Here is a 13,366-nt window from a genome sequence, read left to right on the forward strand (position 1 = left end):
TGTGTCCACTTGTCCTTTGCACAAGCTTAGAAACAGAAAGCTCATCTGCCAAGCTTTCATATTGCCCTCTGATGTATTTTTACATGTTAATTAGATCTCCTCTAAGGCGTCTTTTCTCCAGACTAAATAAGCCCAGTTTATCTAACCTTTCTGGGTAAGTGAGACCTCCCATGCCTGTAATCATCTCTTCTATTACATAGATTTGGTATAATTGTACAATCAAGATTGTGTCATTTGTGGGCATCATTACTGTCAATTCTTTTGAGTTTGTTAACCACTTGAGGACCACAGTCTTTTCGCCCCTTAAAGAGAACCTGTACTGAGTAAAAATATTTAAAATAAATACATGAGGTAACTTCAAATGAACATTACATAGCTACCTTGCCATCAGTTCCTTTCAGAAGCTCACCATTTTCTTCTGACAATAATCCCCTCCAGTTCTGACAATATTTTGTCAGATCTGAAATATATCAGTTGCTGTCAGTAAAATATCAGTTGCTGTCAGTTATAGCTGAGAGGAAAACGGATGTACCGGGTAATGTCCATGTTTCCCTATGGCGCAAGTGGGCGATGTTACAGTTTAACTGTGTGCTGACCAGAAAGCTGTTATGGGGTAATGGCTATTTTCAAAATGGAGGACGGAAAATTCCCTTGATCATAGTGAACAAATAAGACGCGGGACAGGAGAAAGACACTGAGGAGTAGACTACATGGAAGGTAAGTATGACTTGTGTATGCTTATTTTCACTTTTATTTTCAGTACAGGTTTTCTTTAAGGATCAGAGCCTTTTTTTCCATTAAGACCACTGCAGCTTTCACGGTTTATTGCTCGGTCATACAACCTACCACCTAAATGAATTTTACCTCCTTTTCTTGTCACTAATACAGCTTTCTTTTGGTGCTATTTGATTGCTGCTGCGAGTTTTAGTTTTTATTATATTCATCAAAAAAGACATGAATTTTGTCAAAAAAATAACCTTTTTAACTTTCTGTGCTGACATTTTTCAAATAAAATAAAATTTCCTATACATTTGAGAGCGAAAGTTATTCTGCTACATGTCTTTGATAAAAAAACAACAACAAAAAAAAACATTCAGTGTATATTTATTGGATTGGGTAAAAGTTATAGCGTTTACAAACTATGGTGCCAAAAGTGAATTTTCCCATTTTGAAGCATCTCTGACTTTCTGACCACCTGTCATGTTTCATGAGGTGCTAAAATTCCAGGATAGTATAAATACCCCCCAAATGACCCCATTTTGGAAAGAAGACATCCCAAAGTATTCAGTGAGAGGCATGGTGAGTTCATAGAAGATTTTATTTTTTTTGTCACAAGTTAGCGGAAAATGACACTTTGTAAAAAAAAAAGTTTCCATTTCTTCTAACTTGCGACAAAAAAAAATGAAATCTGCCACGGACTCACTATGCTCCTCTCTGAATACCTTGAAGTGTCTACTTTCCAAAATGGGGTCATTTGTGGGGTGTGTTCACTGTCCTGGCATTTTGGGGGGTGCCTAATTGTAAGCACCCCTGTAAAGCCTAAAGATGCTCATTGGACTTTGGGCCCCTTAGCGCACTTAGGGTGCAAAAAAATGCCACACATGTGGTACCGCCATACTCAGGAGAAGTAGTATAATGTGTTTTGTGGTGTATTTTTACACATACAGATGCTGGGTGGGAGAAATATCTCTGTAAATGACAATTGTTTGATTTTTTTTACACACAATTGTCCATTTACAGAGAGATTTCTCCCACCCAGCATGGGTATGTATGAAAATACACCCCAAAACACATTATAATACTTCTTCTGAGTACGGCGATACCACGTGTGACACTTTTTTGCAACCTAGTGCGCTAAGGGGCCTAACGTCCTATTCACAGGTCATTTTGAGGCATTTGGATTCTAGACTACTCCTCACGGTTTAGGGCCCCTAAAATGCCAGGGCAGTATAGGAACCCTACAAGTGACCCCATTTTAGAAAGAAGACACCCCAAGGTATTCTGTTAGGAGTATGGTGAGTTCATAGAAGATTTTTTTTTGTCACAAGTTAGCGGAAAATGACACTTTGTGAAAAAAAAAAACAATACAAATCAATTTCCGCTAACTTGTGACAAAAAATAAAATCTTCTATGAACTCATCATACACCTAACAGAATACCTTGGGGTGTCTTCTTTCTAAAATGGGGTCACTTGTGGGGTTCCTATATTGTCCTGGCATTTTAGAGGCCCTAAACCGTGAGGAGTAGTCTGGAAACCAAATGCCGCAAAATGACCCTTGAAATCCTAAAGGTACTCATTGGACTTTGGGCCCCTTAGCGCAGTTAGGTTGCAAAAAGTGTCACACATGTGGTATCACCGTACTCAGGAGAAGTAGTATAATGTGTTTTGTGGTGTATTTTTACATATAACCATGCTGGGTGGGAGAAATATCTCTGTAAATGACACATTTTTTATTTTTTTTAAACACAATTGTCCATTTACAGAGAGATTTCTCCCACCCAGCATGGGTATGTGTAAAAATACACCACAAAACACATTATACTACTTCTCCTGAGTACGGCGATACCACATGTGTGACACTTTTTTGCAGCCTAGGTGCGCTAAGGGGCCCAACGTCCTATTCACAGGTCATTTTGAGGCATTTGTTTTCTAGACTACTCCTCACGGTTTAGGGCCCCTAAAATGCCAGGGCAGTATAGGAACCCCACAAGTGACCCCATTTTAAAATAAGACATCCCAATGTATTCCGTTAGGTGTATGGTGAGTTCATAGAAGATTTTATTTTTTGTCACAAGTTAGTGAAAAATGACACTTTGTGAAAAAAACAATAAAAATCAATTTCCGCTAACTGTTGACAAAAAATAAAATCTTCTATGAACTCGTCATACACCTAACAGAATACCTCGGGGTGTCTTTTTTCTAAAATGGGGTCACTTGTGGGGTTCCTATACCGCCCTGGCATTTTATGAGCCCAAAACCGTGAGTAGTCGGGAAATCAAATTTCTCAAAATGACTGTTCAGGGGTATAAGCATCTGCAAATTTTGATGACAGGTGGTCTATGAGGGGGCAAATTTTGTGGAACCGGTCATAAGCAGGGTGGCCTCTTAGATGACAGGTTGTATTGGGCCTGATCTGATGGATAGGAGTGCTAGGGGGGTGACAGGAGGTGATTGATGGGTGTCTCAGGGGGTGGTTAGAGAGGAAAATAGATGCAATCAATGCACTGGGGAGGTGATCGGAAGGGGGTCTGAGGGTTTGGCCGAGTGATCAAGAGCCCACACGGGGCAAATTAGGGCCTGATCTGATGGGTAGGTGTGCTAGGGGGTGACAGGTGGTGACAGGAGGTGATTGATGGGTGTCTCAAGGTGTGATTAGAGGGGGGAAATAGATGCAAGCAATGCACTGGCGAGGTGATCAGGGCTGGGGTCTGAGGGCGTTCTGAGGGTGTGGGTGGGTGATTGGGTGCCCGAAGGGGCAGATTAGGGTCTAATCTGATGGGTATCAGTGACAGGGGCTGATTGATGGGTGATCAGTGGGTGATTAGATGGCAGAACAGATGTAAACAATGCACTTTGGAGGTGATCTGAGGGTAGGTTTGGGGCAATCTGATGGTGTGGGTGGGTGATCAGATTGCCCGCAAGGGGCAGGTTAGGGGCTGATTGATGGGTGGCAGTGACAGGGGGTGATTGATGGGTGGCAGTGACAGGGGGTGATTGATGGGTGATTGACAGGTGATCGGTGGGTTATTACAGGGAAGAACAGATGTAAATATTGCACTGGCGAATTGATAAGGGGTGGTCTGAGGGCTATCTGAGCGTGTAGGCGGGTGATTGGGTGCCCGCAAGGGGCAGATTAGGGTCTGATCTGATGGGTAACAGTGACAGGTGGTGATAGGGGGTGATTGATGGGTAATTAGTGGGTGTTTAGAGTAGAGAACAGATGTAAATACTGCACTTGGGAGGTGATCTGACGTCGGATCTGCGGGTGATCTAGGTGATCAGATTGCCCGCAAGGGGCAGGTTAGGGGCTGATTGATGGGTGGCAGTGACAGGGGGTGATTGATGGGTGGCAGTGACAGGGGGTGATTGATGGGTGATTGACAGGTGATTGACAGGTGATCAGTGGGTTATTACAGGGAAGAACAGATGTAAATATTGCACTGGCGAATTGATAAGGGGGAGGGGGTCTGAGGGCAATCTGAGCGTGTGGGCGGGTGATTGGGTGCCCGCAAGGGGCAGATTAGGGTCTAATCTGATGGGTAACAGTGACAGGTGGTGATAGGGGGTGATTGATGGGTGATTGATGGGTAATTAGTGGGTGTTTAGGGTAGAGAACAGATGTAAACACTGCACTTGGGAGGTGATCTGATGTCGGATCTGCGGGCGATCTATTGGTGTGGGTGGGTGATCAGATTGCCCGCAAGGGGCAGGTTAGGGGCTGATTGATGGGTGGCAGTGACAGGGGGTGATGAATGGGTGATTGACAGGTGATTGGCAGGTGATCAGGGGGGATAGATGCTTACAGTACACGGGGGGGGGGAGAATCTGAGGGGTGGGGGGGTGATCAGGAGGGAGCAGGGGGCAGTTTAGGGTTAAAAAAAAAATAGTGTTGACAGATAGTGACAGGGAGTGATTGATGGGTGATTAGGGGGGTGATTGGGTGCAAACAGGTGTCTGGGGGGTGGGCGGGCGGGGGGGGTTTGAGGGGTGCTGTGGGCGATTAGAGGGAAGGGGGGGCAGGATCAGTGTGCTAGGTGCAGACTAGGGTGGCTGCAGCCTGCCCTGGTGGTCCCTTGGACACTGGGACCACCAGGGCAGGAGGCAGCCAGTATAATAGGCTTTGTATACATTACAAAGCCTATTATACTAAGTACATGCGGCGATCCGGGTGCTAGTAATCCGCCGGCGCTTCCGAACGGCCGGTGGGTTACAGCGCGAGGGGAGCAGAGCCAGTCGCCGGCGGCTGATCGCGTCACGAATGACGCGATCGCCGCATAACCACGCCTGCCGCCGCCTCTGGCAATGGGCGTATTACGGTCGTTTAGGCCCAGTCTTTGCAGTCGCTGGGGGCGGTCGACAAGTGGTTAAACTGCTGACATATCAGGTCCAAATCCAACCCAAACCAGGGCTAGCTGGGAAGGATCAGAGGCCTGACTAGAAACAGTGGAACAGACCTCAGGCAGAGGTTATTGGCAGAGCATATAAAGTTTCATAGTCAAGCAATAGCAAGGGTGAGACAGGATATACACAACGAAAGCCAGCAACAGAGATCAGACAAGATATGGACCATCAGTATCATCAGTGCATGGTATGCAGAATATGTACCCAGTCTACTCATCCCTTTGAGAAAACTCATTTGCACACATTGTAGGGGGGCATATCAAGCGACCTTGAAAAAAAAAACACAAGAGAGGAATGAGAATAGTTAAGCAAAAAAAGGTACTCACAAACCAGGGTTGCCAAAAAGCAAACACTCTCGTATGTGGGGAATATCTGTTCCCCGTTCGGATTTATGGTATGACTTCTGTAAGAAAAGTTCAGAGACAAAGTCTCTTCTCTCCAAGTGGGTAGGCAGATACTGGTACTGGGGGTGAGAGGCGCCCAATGTGTGTAAAAAGTGAATTCAAATCAAATGAAGAAATAAATACGGTAAGATTCACTTACACACATATGGAGGTCTAGGCCTGTATAAGCAGGGAAAGTACTTTATTTAACAACTTGCCTTGTGTTCAGCTTTGATAGCATTGTCCAAAATTCAGACATATCTTTGTGTTTCAGGTTCTGAAGAAGAGAGGGCAACTTTCCAAAATGCCTGCTCTTACCTGAAGTCCGATGTTTGCATGGTGTTTGCTGCTCCCCCAGCACCACCTCCTGCACCTGCCATTAAGTTGCAGATTGAAGGAGACAAGGAATTGCTGCCTGGGAACCCATTGTCTCTAATGATTGTGGTAGAAAATGAATCGGATGAAGCAAAGACAGTGACTGTAACTGCTGGGAGTCAACTGCAAAATTATACAGGCAAGGTTACTGCCTCACTGACATCCAGTAACCAGACTGTGGAGGTGGCAGGGAAACAAGGTACTGTAAATATACAAATTCTTTAAACCAGTGCTTTTACTATGTGTGCCGTGCCATATCCATGTTCTAAATATCTATTTTCAAATTCAGTGAAATGATGGATGGTTAGAACTACACTAGTAGTAGGCACATTAGGGAGGTGTCTAATGTTTGGATTCTCACGGATATCTGCTAACATCTTTCTTTTACAGTTATGTACAGTGGGCCACCAGCAGGGGCATAGCAATAGGGGGTGCAGAGGTTGTGACCGCATCGGGGCCCTTGGGCCCGAGGGGCCCTCCCTCAACTTCAGTATTAGCTCTCTATTGGTCCTGTGCTCATAATAATCACTTCTATAGATACTTTGAATAGTGGTTATTATTAACAAAGTGTTCCCCATCCCCTTCTTGCACCTCTGACACTGTAGTTGCTATTGGAAGGTTTTGGTGCGCCGTATCAATTGTAATGTATAGAATGCTGGGGGGCCTCAATGTAAAACTTGCATCGGGGCCCACAGCTCCTTAGCTATGCCACTGGCCACCAGTGCTTTGATGCCCCCATATTTATTAGCAGCTGTGCTGTGCATTGCTTTGAGGAAGGAATGAAAAATGCTGCATCATGCTTTAGTGAGCCAAATCTCTTCCTGAAAGGCAGGGGCAAACACAGGATTTTTAAGGGGGGGATTCCTGAAAGGTCCAGAAGCACTTATGTCCCCGAGTGCTTCCGAATACAGGTGGCTCCATACTGCCCATGCACAAAAGTGCGCTGGCGTATTACGGAGCTGCCTATCTTTGGAAGTACTCAAGGACACAAGTGTTTCTGAGGGCTTCTGGAAGCAGCAAATTTTAACAGCGGACAGCGCTGGAACAACTCCCCAAGAGAGGAACGGGAGATAGACTTAGTTTGGACAATTCAGTGGAATATGTCACAGGTCACATAGTGCAAGCGATACCCATATGATGCAGGGATATATGCATCTGCGGAAGATAGCGGCGCTATACTAAATAATAATAATTTGCCTCACCAGGATTGCACTTTTATTTAGCTTTCCTGTATGACAAGAAGACACAGCCTGCCAGCACTAGGGGAAGAGGGAAACAAAGGTGAATGAGGGAGGGCTGGTGCACACCAAGAGGGCTTCTGAGCGTTTTTCAAATCAACATTGATTTGAAAAGCGCTTGGCTAATGCTACCCTATGTGGGTGTTCCCACAGCAGCGTTGTGATTTTTTCAAAATCGCAGGTATACCGCATGTAGCATTTTTTTGAGTGATTCATTCAGAAATCGCTCCTAAAATCGCACTCACTAATTGCTAGCGATTGCTATTGTGATTTTGGCGTGCACTAGCCCAGAGAGAAGAGGAGTGGAGAGAAATTGAGAATAGCCTGAGATGGAGCATTATCTGTATTGCAGTCCCACATCACACAGAGGCTACTTGCCTGTAATAGGACTCCTGTCCCTGCCAGTCTCTCACACAAGTCAGAAAGCAGCCCTCCTGGAGTCTAGGGACTATCAAAAAATGTTCACCTTGTTTAACACCTTATCCACACATGCAGTCATTATAACATAGGGGAGAGACAGATTTTTGCCCACTGACCCTCCAGGCAAGCTCTGCATCATGCTGTGTATATTTACCAGCTTGCCTGCCCTTTAATTGCAGTTTTATCAGCTTTACAATAGGGAAAGAGCTGAGTTTTTCCCACAGACCCTGCAGGCAAGCCTGTCTGCTTCAGCGATTTCAGGGAATTTTTTTTAAAGGTACAGGAGTCTCAGGGGGTGTTCCATACATCCAGAACCCCCGTCTGGATACGCCAGTGAAAGGGATGCATGGCCTGGCTGCTGAAGAGGACACAAGCTAAGTCTGAAAAATATTTTTTTAATAGTTACCAGTTATGCTCAATAAATCCCAAATAGTATAACTGTACCAACCCTTACCGGTGTGGTCCTACAGCTGTTAAGTTGGGTAGACACTTGAGATAATTCTAGTGACATACCTAGGGAATTTGACACCCGGTGCTGATTATTTACAGACACACACACCCAAGAAAAAAACATTGATGGGAGGGTTGACGGGTTTCCAAATTTTTGGGGAAAGGAGTCGTGAGGATGTGGACGGAGCTAACCGTTATGAAACTCTGTACTCTATACAGTGGTGCAGAAGATGTCAGTGCTAAATAAATACACAATAATAATATGGTAGGATATTAGTCTATGACTATGGTATAATTAGATTATGAGGGAACATACGAAAGAGAGGTATGCATAGGGTAAGGGGGGATAAAGAGGTAGAGGCACAAGGCACAGAGACTGATGGGAGAGGAGAAATGGCAGGAAGACCGCTCACCAGGACTGCAGTTATCATCGGTGCTGTTTGGCAGGGACATGCTGTTAAAAGAAGCCACTAAAATATGAAAAGCGGAAAGGGTCATGAGGGAAGACAACAGCGTGGGAGGGGTAGCTGGGAATTGAGATAAGATAATGCCATCAAGCTAATTTAAATTGCCTGGAGCTTGCTTCTCTGCTCACTACAGAAGTCAGCTGTCAGCACATGTATCACTGGCTTATGCAACAGCAGACTGCGCTGTATTATTAATTAATTACTTTGATCAGGATAAATAATCAATAGTCTAGGGCACTCTGGCATTACAACAGCCAGTGTGCATGGCTACTTATGAAGCAGTAAACACATCCTGCCACCTGTCCCAGCTGCAGCACAGCAATCATTCTCTCTACTTACCCTGCTGCTCTGTACATTTACTCACTGCAGGCTGTGTGTAGCAAGCAAGGATACACAATGCCCACAGGACAGGAAGGGGTAGGGGTGCTACATCTAATGCAGGAAGTAGTATAGTCCCCTGCACTGCCTGCTGCTATTTTCCCAAATGCTGTCCAAAACTATGAGAAAAGGTCCCAGGTGGAAGAACACAGTGACTGAGCACCACAGCGGAACCCCTAGCCATGGCTACGCCACTGATTCTTGATCATTTAATGTTGAAAACTAAAATGTGTGCAGGTGTCCGCCAATGCCTCTGGCCTCATCTTCTGCAATCCACTGGGACAGATCATCTCACCAGATGTCACTGGTTAGGTGCATATTACTATAGTCAGTAAATACAGCAATAGCATGACACAATATATATATATATATATATATATATATAGAGAGAGAGAGAGAGAGAGAGAGAGAGAGAGAGAGAGAGAGAGAGAGAGAGAGAGAATGAGTGACGCCAGCTCATATGAGCTTACCATCTAAGGAGATAATGGATGAATAAAAGAGCTAAGGCGAGGAGTGTACAGTGTATATAGGATGACAATATATGCCTTATTCATAACCTAAGAAGAAACTGCAATAACTCAGCTACAAAGCACCCTTCAGCTTTCTCCAGTCTAAAGATGTATGCCGTACAACTGGAGTGGAGAAGTAAATGATTACTATTGCAGTCCAGAATAGCATGAACTATTAGCATATGTTTCTTTTCACATTTCTGTGGGGGAGATCTATTAAGCCCAGCGCAGGGGCTCTGGACTATTTTCCCTGCACTGGACTGTATAAATCAGTCTCACATGTAGGTATTTATCTGCTGTAAAAGGTACTGTATGTATTTAGAATACCGTGTTAGCTATCAGTAAAAGAAAGACGTTTTGAATAAGGATGATACCATTTATAAATGGTATGTATCTTCCTGATTAAAAATGTATTTCTTTTAAAAGTAGAGAATGATCCAACTCCACTGGCTGCATGCTTGTTGCAGGTGTGTGACTCAATTACAACTAATGTCAGAAGCTCAGCATGACAGCCAGGCAAATGTTTATAAGGGAATTATTATTTTTTATCTAGAGGAATGGAGAGGACAGCCTCAGAATACCTCTTACTTCAGGTTCCCTTTTATAATACAATAGACAAATATATGCGCGCTGCGTGCTACAACCAGGACTAAAGGATATGTCCAAAGTTAATCAATTTTCCAATGCCAGTGTCTGACAATGAAAGGAGGAAAGGTAGCATCCAGTGCAGCTCTCAGCGGTGGGATTTGACAAGTGTCTGTATCAGAAAAAGGAGAAAGAAGACAGCGCCTCTATGGTGCTATACCTTTAATTCAGTTTGCAAATTGCAATACAAATGCACATACAAGATTGCATAAATTTGCAAGCATATCTCACATGCTCAATGTTCCACTCTTGGGACGTCGCTCTTGGCCAGCGGGGAACATCAACAAGGGTCCGTGGTAGGTCTGGAGTCCAGGCAAGCTCCGTGTGCCGGGTTATAATGATGACGCGTTTCGACACGCCAGTGTGTCTTTGACTTGCTTTTCTTTTGCAGTTTGCAAACTGAATTAAAGGTATTGCACCATAGAGGCGCTCTCTTCTCTCTCCTTTCCCTTTTATAATATACCGAGATTAACAGTCAGGAGGGATCGTTTTCACTCTTTTTTTTTTCTTACCTCAAGGCTTTATTTAATTCCTTCTACCGTATATGTTTAGATCCACTCCACACAGTAACAAAAATATAACAAGATAATATGAAGTCAGAACTTTATTGAGGTTGCCTAGAAGCAGATTTCTACAGCCGTTTGTGAAACTAAAATTTGCAATTTATAATTATTATTATTTTTATATCTGTTTATGTTCATTTTTCTATGTAACTTTTGCACTGGATCCTACATCTAGCTTTAACCATCCCATGTGCTGTGGCTGCGGATGTCTACATGAAGTCTGTTATTTTAGTGGATGATGAGCTTCTGATCAGAGTCAATGTCTTGGTGGAGACAAAGGGCACCAATGAGAAGACCAGCCTGTGCCAGATGATCCCATTCATCTATCCAGAACTTAAAGTGGAGGTAATCTCTCAAATGGAAATTCATTTTTTTTCCTGCATAGAAGAGCAATTTGAACTTGCTTTCAGTTTTGAAAAGGTAGCTTCCATGTTTGCAATTTGTTTCATCTATTAGGACTGACAGTGAATGTCAATGTACATACTTAAAGAGGTGTCCTTACCGTACTAGTGTGAGATTTTCTTTATTTAGCTTCAGTGAACAGAACCATAGAATGTCCGTGAATAAATCCATAGAACCATAGATCTGTGACTACAACAAAGAGCTGTCATAGAATTTCTGGTGAAAGAGGGTTGTGTACCTAAGGAAATCCATAACTGCCTGAGATACTATGTCATTTTACCCTTAGTAGAACGTCGGTAAAGTTACCGATATTCTACTATCACATACCGGTGCCTGCCATAGCCACACTTTAACCAGAGCCCACATTGCCTTCCTGGTGCTACTACAGCCACAATTTATACAGGGGCCTATGGCGGAGCCTAAATTAACTGATTCAGCTTGTGTATATACAGTATGTACATGTTTATCTGCATTTTTAACTCCTGGCCACCTCCAAGTCAAAAGATGAGTAGAGACACACAGTTACTGTCACCATGGGGATCAGGTCTCAATCCCTCCAGCATCAGTTCAGGGCCCAGAGCTGTGCAGATGCATCACTACTAGCATCATGTTCTGTTACTGCAGAGTGAGGAGAAAAGACCAGGGAGGATCTGCGCAATCGTACACACTCCTGATTCTACCCAGTGTGTGTTGTTACGGTATTATTATTCAGTATTTATATAGTGTTAGAGAGGCATTTGATAATAGAAGTACATTATAGTAGAATAGTGGAAATTGCACTGGTGCTACTCAGCACTGACATCTGTTATGTCTAGTGTTATTTAATACTATCACTATATTCTTCACAGATGCCAGAAACGGCCAAGATTGATGAAGACTTCACTTGTACTTTTACATTTAAAAATACTACTAGTATTCCGCTAGAGAAGTGTGAGCTGCACGTGGAAGGACTGGGCATCTTCCGGCTGGAGAAATTTGATCACGGGTATGTAAAATAATTGTGACGTCTCCACAGAAGAGCCTGGCTGGGATTAGCTATGCGGCATGGCACCAGAAAAGTGCCATTATTCTTCTGCAATAACAGCACTTTTTTTGTCTATCTTTTTTTTCTTATCTACATTCATAAAAATTGCAATAAGAAAAAAAGATTGCCAGTTTAACATTACTGCAACTTTACCATCATTTATCATTACTTTCATAAGGTTTGCCACATTTATAAAGTGGCTATCAGACCTATAAGAACTTATGGTGATCTTGCTTTGATAGCAGCAATATCCATAAGAAATAGAGAAAATCACCAATTTAGAAAGTAGCACAGTATGCATTTTAATGAAAATGAATGGACCACATACAGCTAGTTACAAGACTGGAGTTCAATACCTTTGCAAGACTGCTAAAATCCTGTACAGCGTCATCCTCTTCAGATCAAAGTGTCGGGCTAAATCCTACACTCTGATCATTGCTGGTCCTATCCTCTGCCAAATATTATGTGGGCGCATTTGGCTTGCTGTAGGGGCACCCCTGCCAGATCTGGTCTGGCATGTCTTCCCCCCATGTGGGCCAATGATTAATCAATGTCACCATTCTCCTGTAGTATGAGGTACAGTGACCAGATTTTTGTGGCCTCAACCTGGGACGGGGGGGGGATGACTGGGGTTGACGGCCACGCCGAAAAATGGGGGGCGCGCCGAGAAAAATGGGGGGCGTGGGCATGACATTCTATGGGCGGAGCTAACGTAGTTATGTAACAGCGAGGCATAAGAAAGCAGTGTTTATGCCATGATGTGGTCAAACGAGGATTTGCATCATGGGTGTGCAGAAACTGTGTGATGCTATTTAACCTTCCTGGCGGTAACCGCGCAGGAGGTTTTCTCAGGCCCTGCTGGGCCGATCTGCGTAATTTTTTTTTGCTGAACGCGGCTAGCACTTTGCTAGCTGCGTGAGCACACTGATCGCCGCCATCCCGCGCCGATTCGCCGCTATCCGCGCCGCCACAGAGCCCCCCCCCCCAGACCCCTGCGCTGCCTGGCCTATCAGCGCCAGGCAGCGCTAAGGGGTGGATCGGATCTCCCTTAGACGTCACGACGTCCATGACGTCGGTGACGTCATCCCGCCCCGTCGCCATGGCGATGAACGGGATTTCCTGATCGCCTATCGCCTGAGGCGATCGGAGGGGCTGGGGGGATGCCGCTGAGCAGTGGCTATCATGTAGCGAGCCCTAGGCTCGCTACATGATTTTAAAAAAAAAATCAAAAAAGCGGCAGCGCTGCCCCCTGGCGGTTTTTAATAGACCGCCAGGAGGGTTAATAGTATACCGTAACCCCAAAACAGCAAACATAGCCAACTATGACCATTAAATAATAAATGCAGCAACATTTACCCCAGACACCACAAAATAAACGCTATGGGCAACA

At 44.3% G+C, this 13,366-nt stretch overlaps 1 protein-coding gene across 1 annotated transcript in view; it reads left to right on the forward strand.

Annotated features, from left to right (window-relative positions):
* TGM4 (transglutaminase 4) overlaps positions 1–13,366 on the forward strand; it is a 58,025-nt gene that overhangs the window by 36,591 nt on the left and 8,068 nt on the right. The window contains exons 11-13 of the mRNA XM_068234496.1: positions 5,780–6,079; positions 10,726–10,895; positions 11,801–11,937. Coding sequence (XP_068090597.1) covers positions 5,780–6,079; positions 10,726–10,895; positions 11,801–11,937 — 607 coding nt within the window. The remainder of the gene's footprint in view (positions 1–5,779; positions 6,080–10,725; positions 10,896–11,800; positions 11,938–13,366) is intronic.

Source organism: Hyperolius riggenbachi, chromosome 5, assembly GCF_040937935.1.
Source record: "Hyperolius riggenbachi isolate aHypRig1 chromosome 5, aHypRig1.pri, whole genome shotgun sequence".
In the NCBI taxonomy this organism is placed as follows: domain Eukaryota; kingdom Metazoa; phylum Chordata; class Amphibia; order Anura; family Hyperoliidae; genus Hyperolius; species Hyperolius riggenbachi.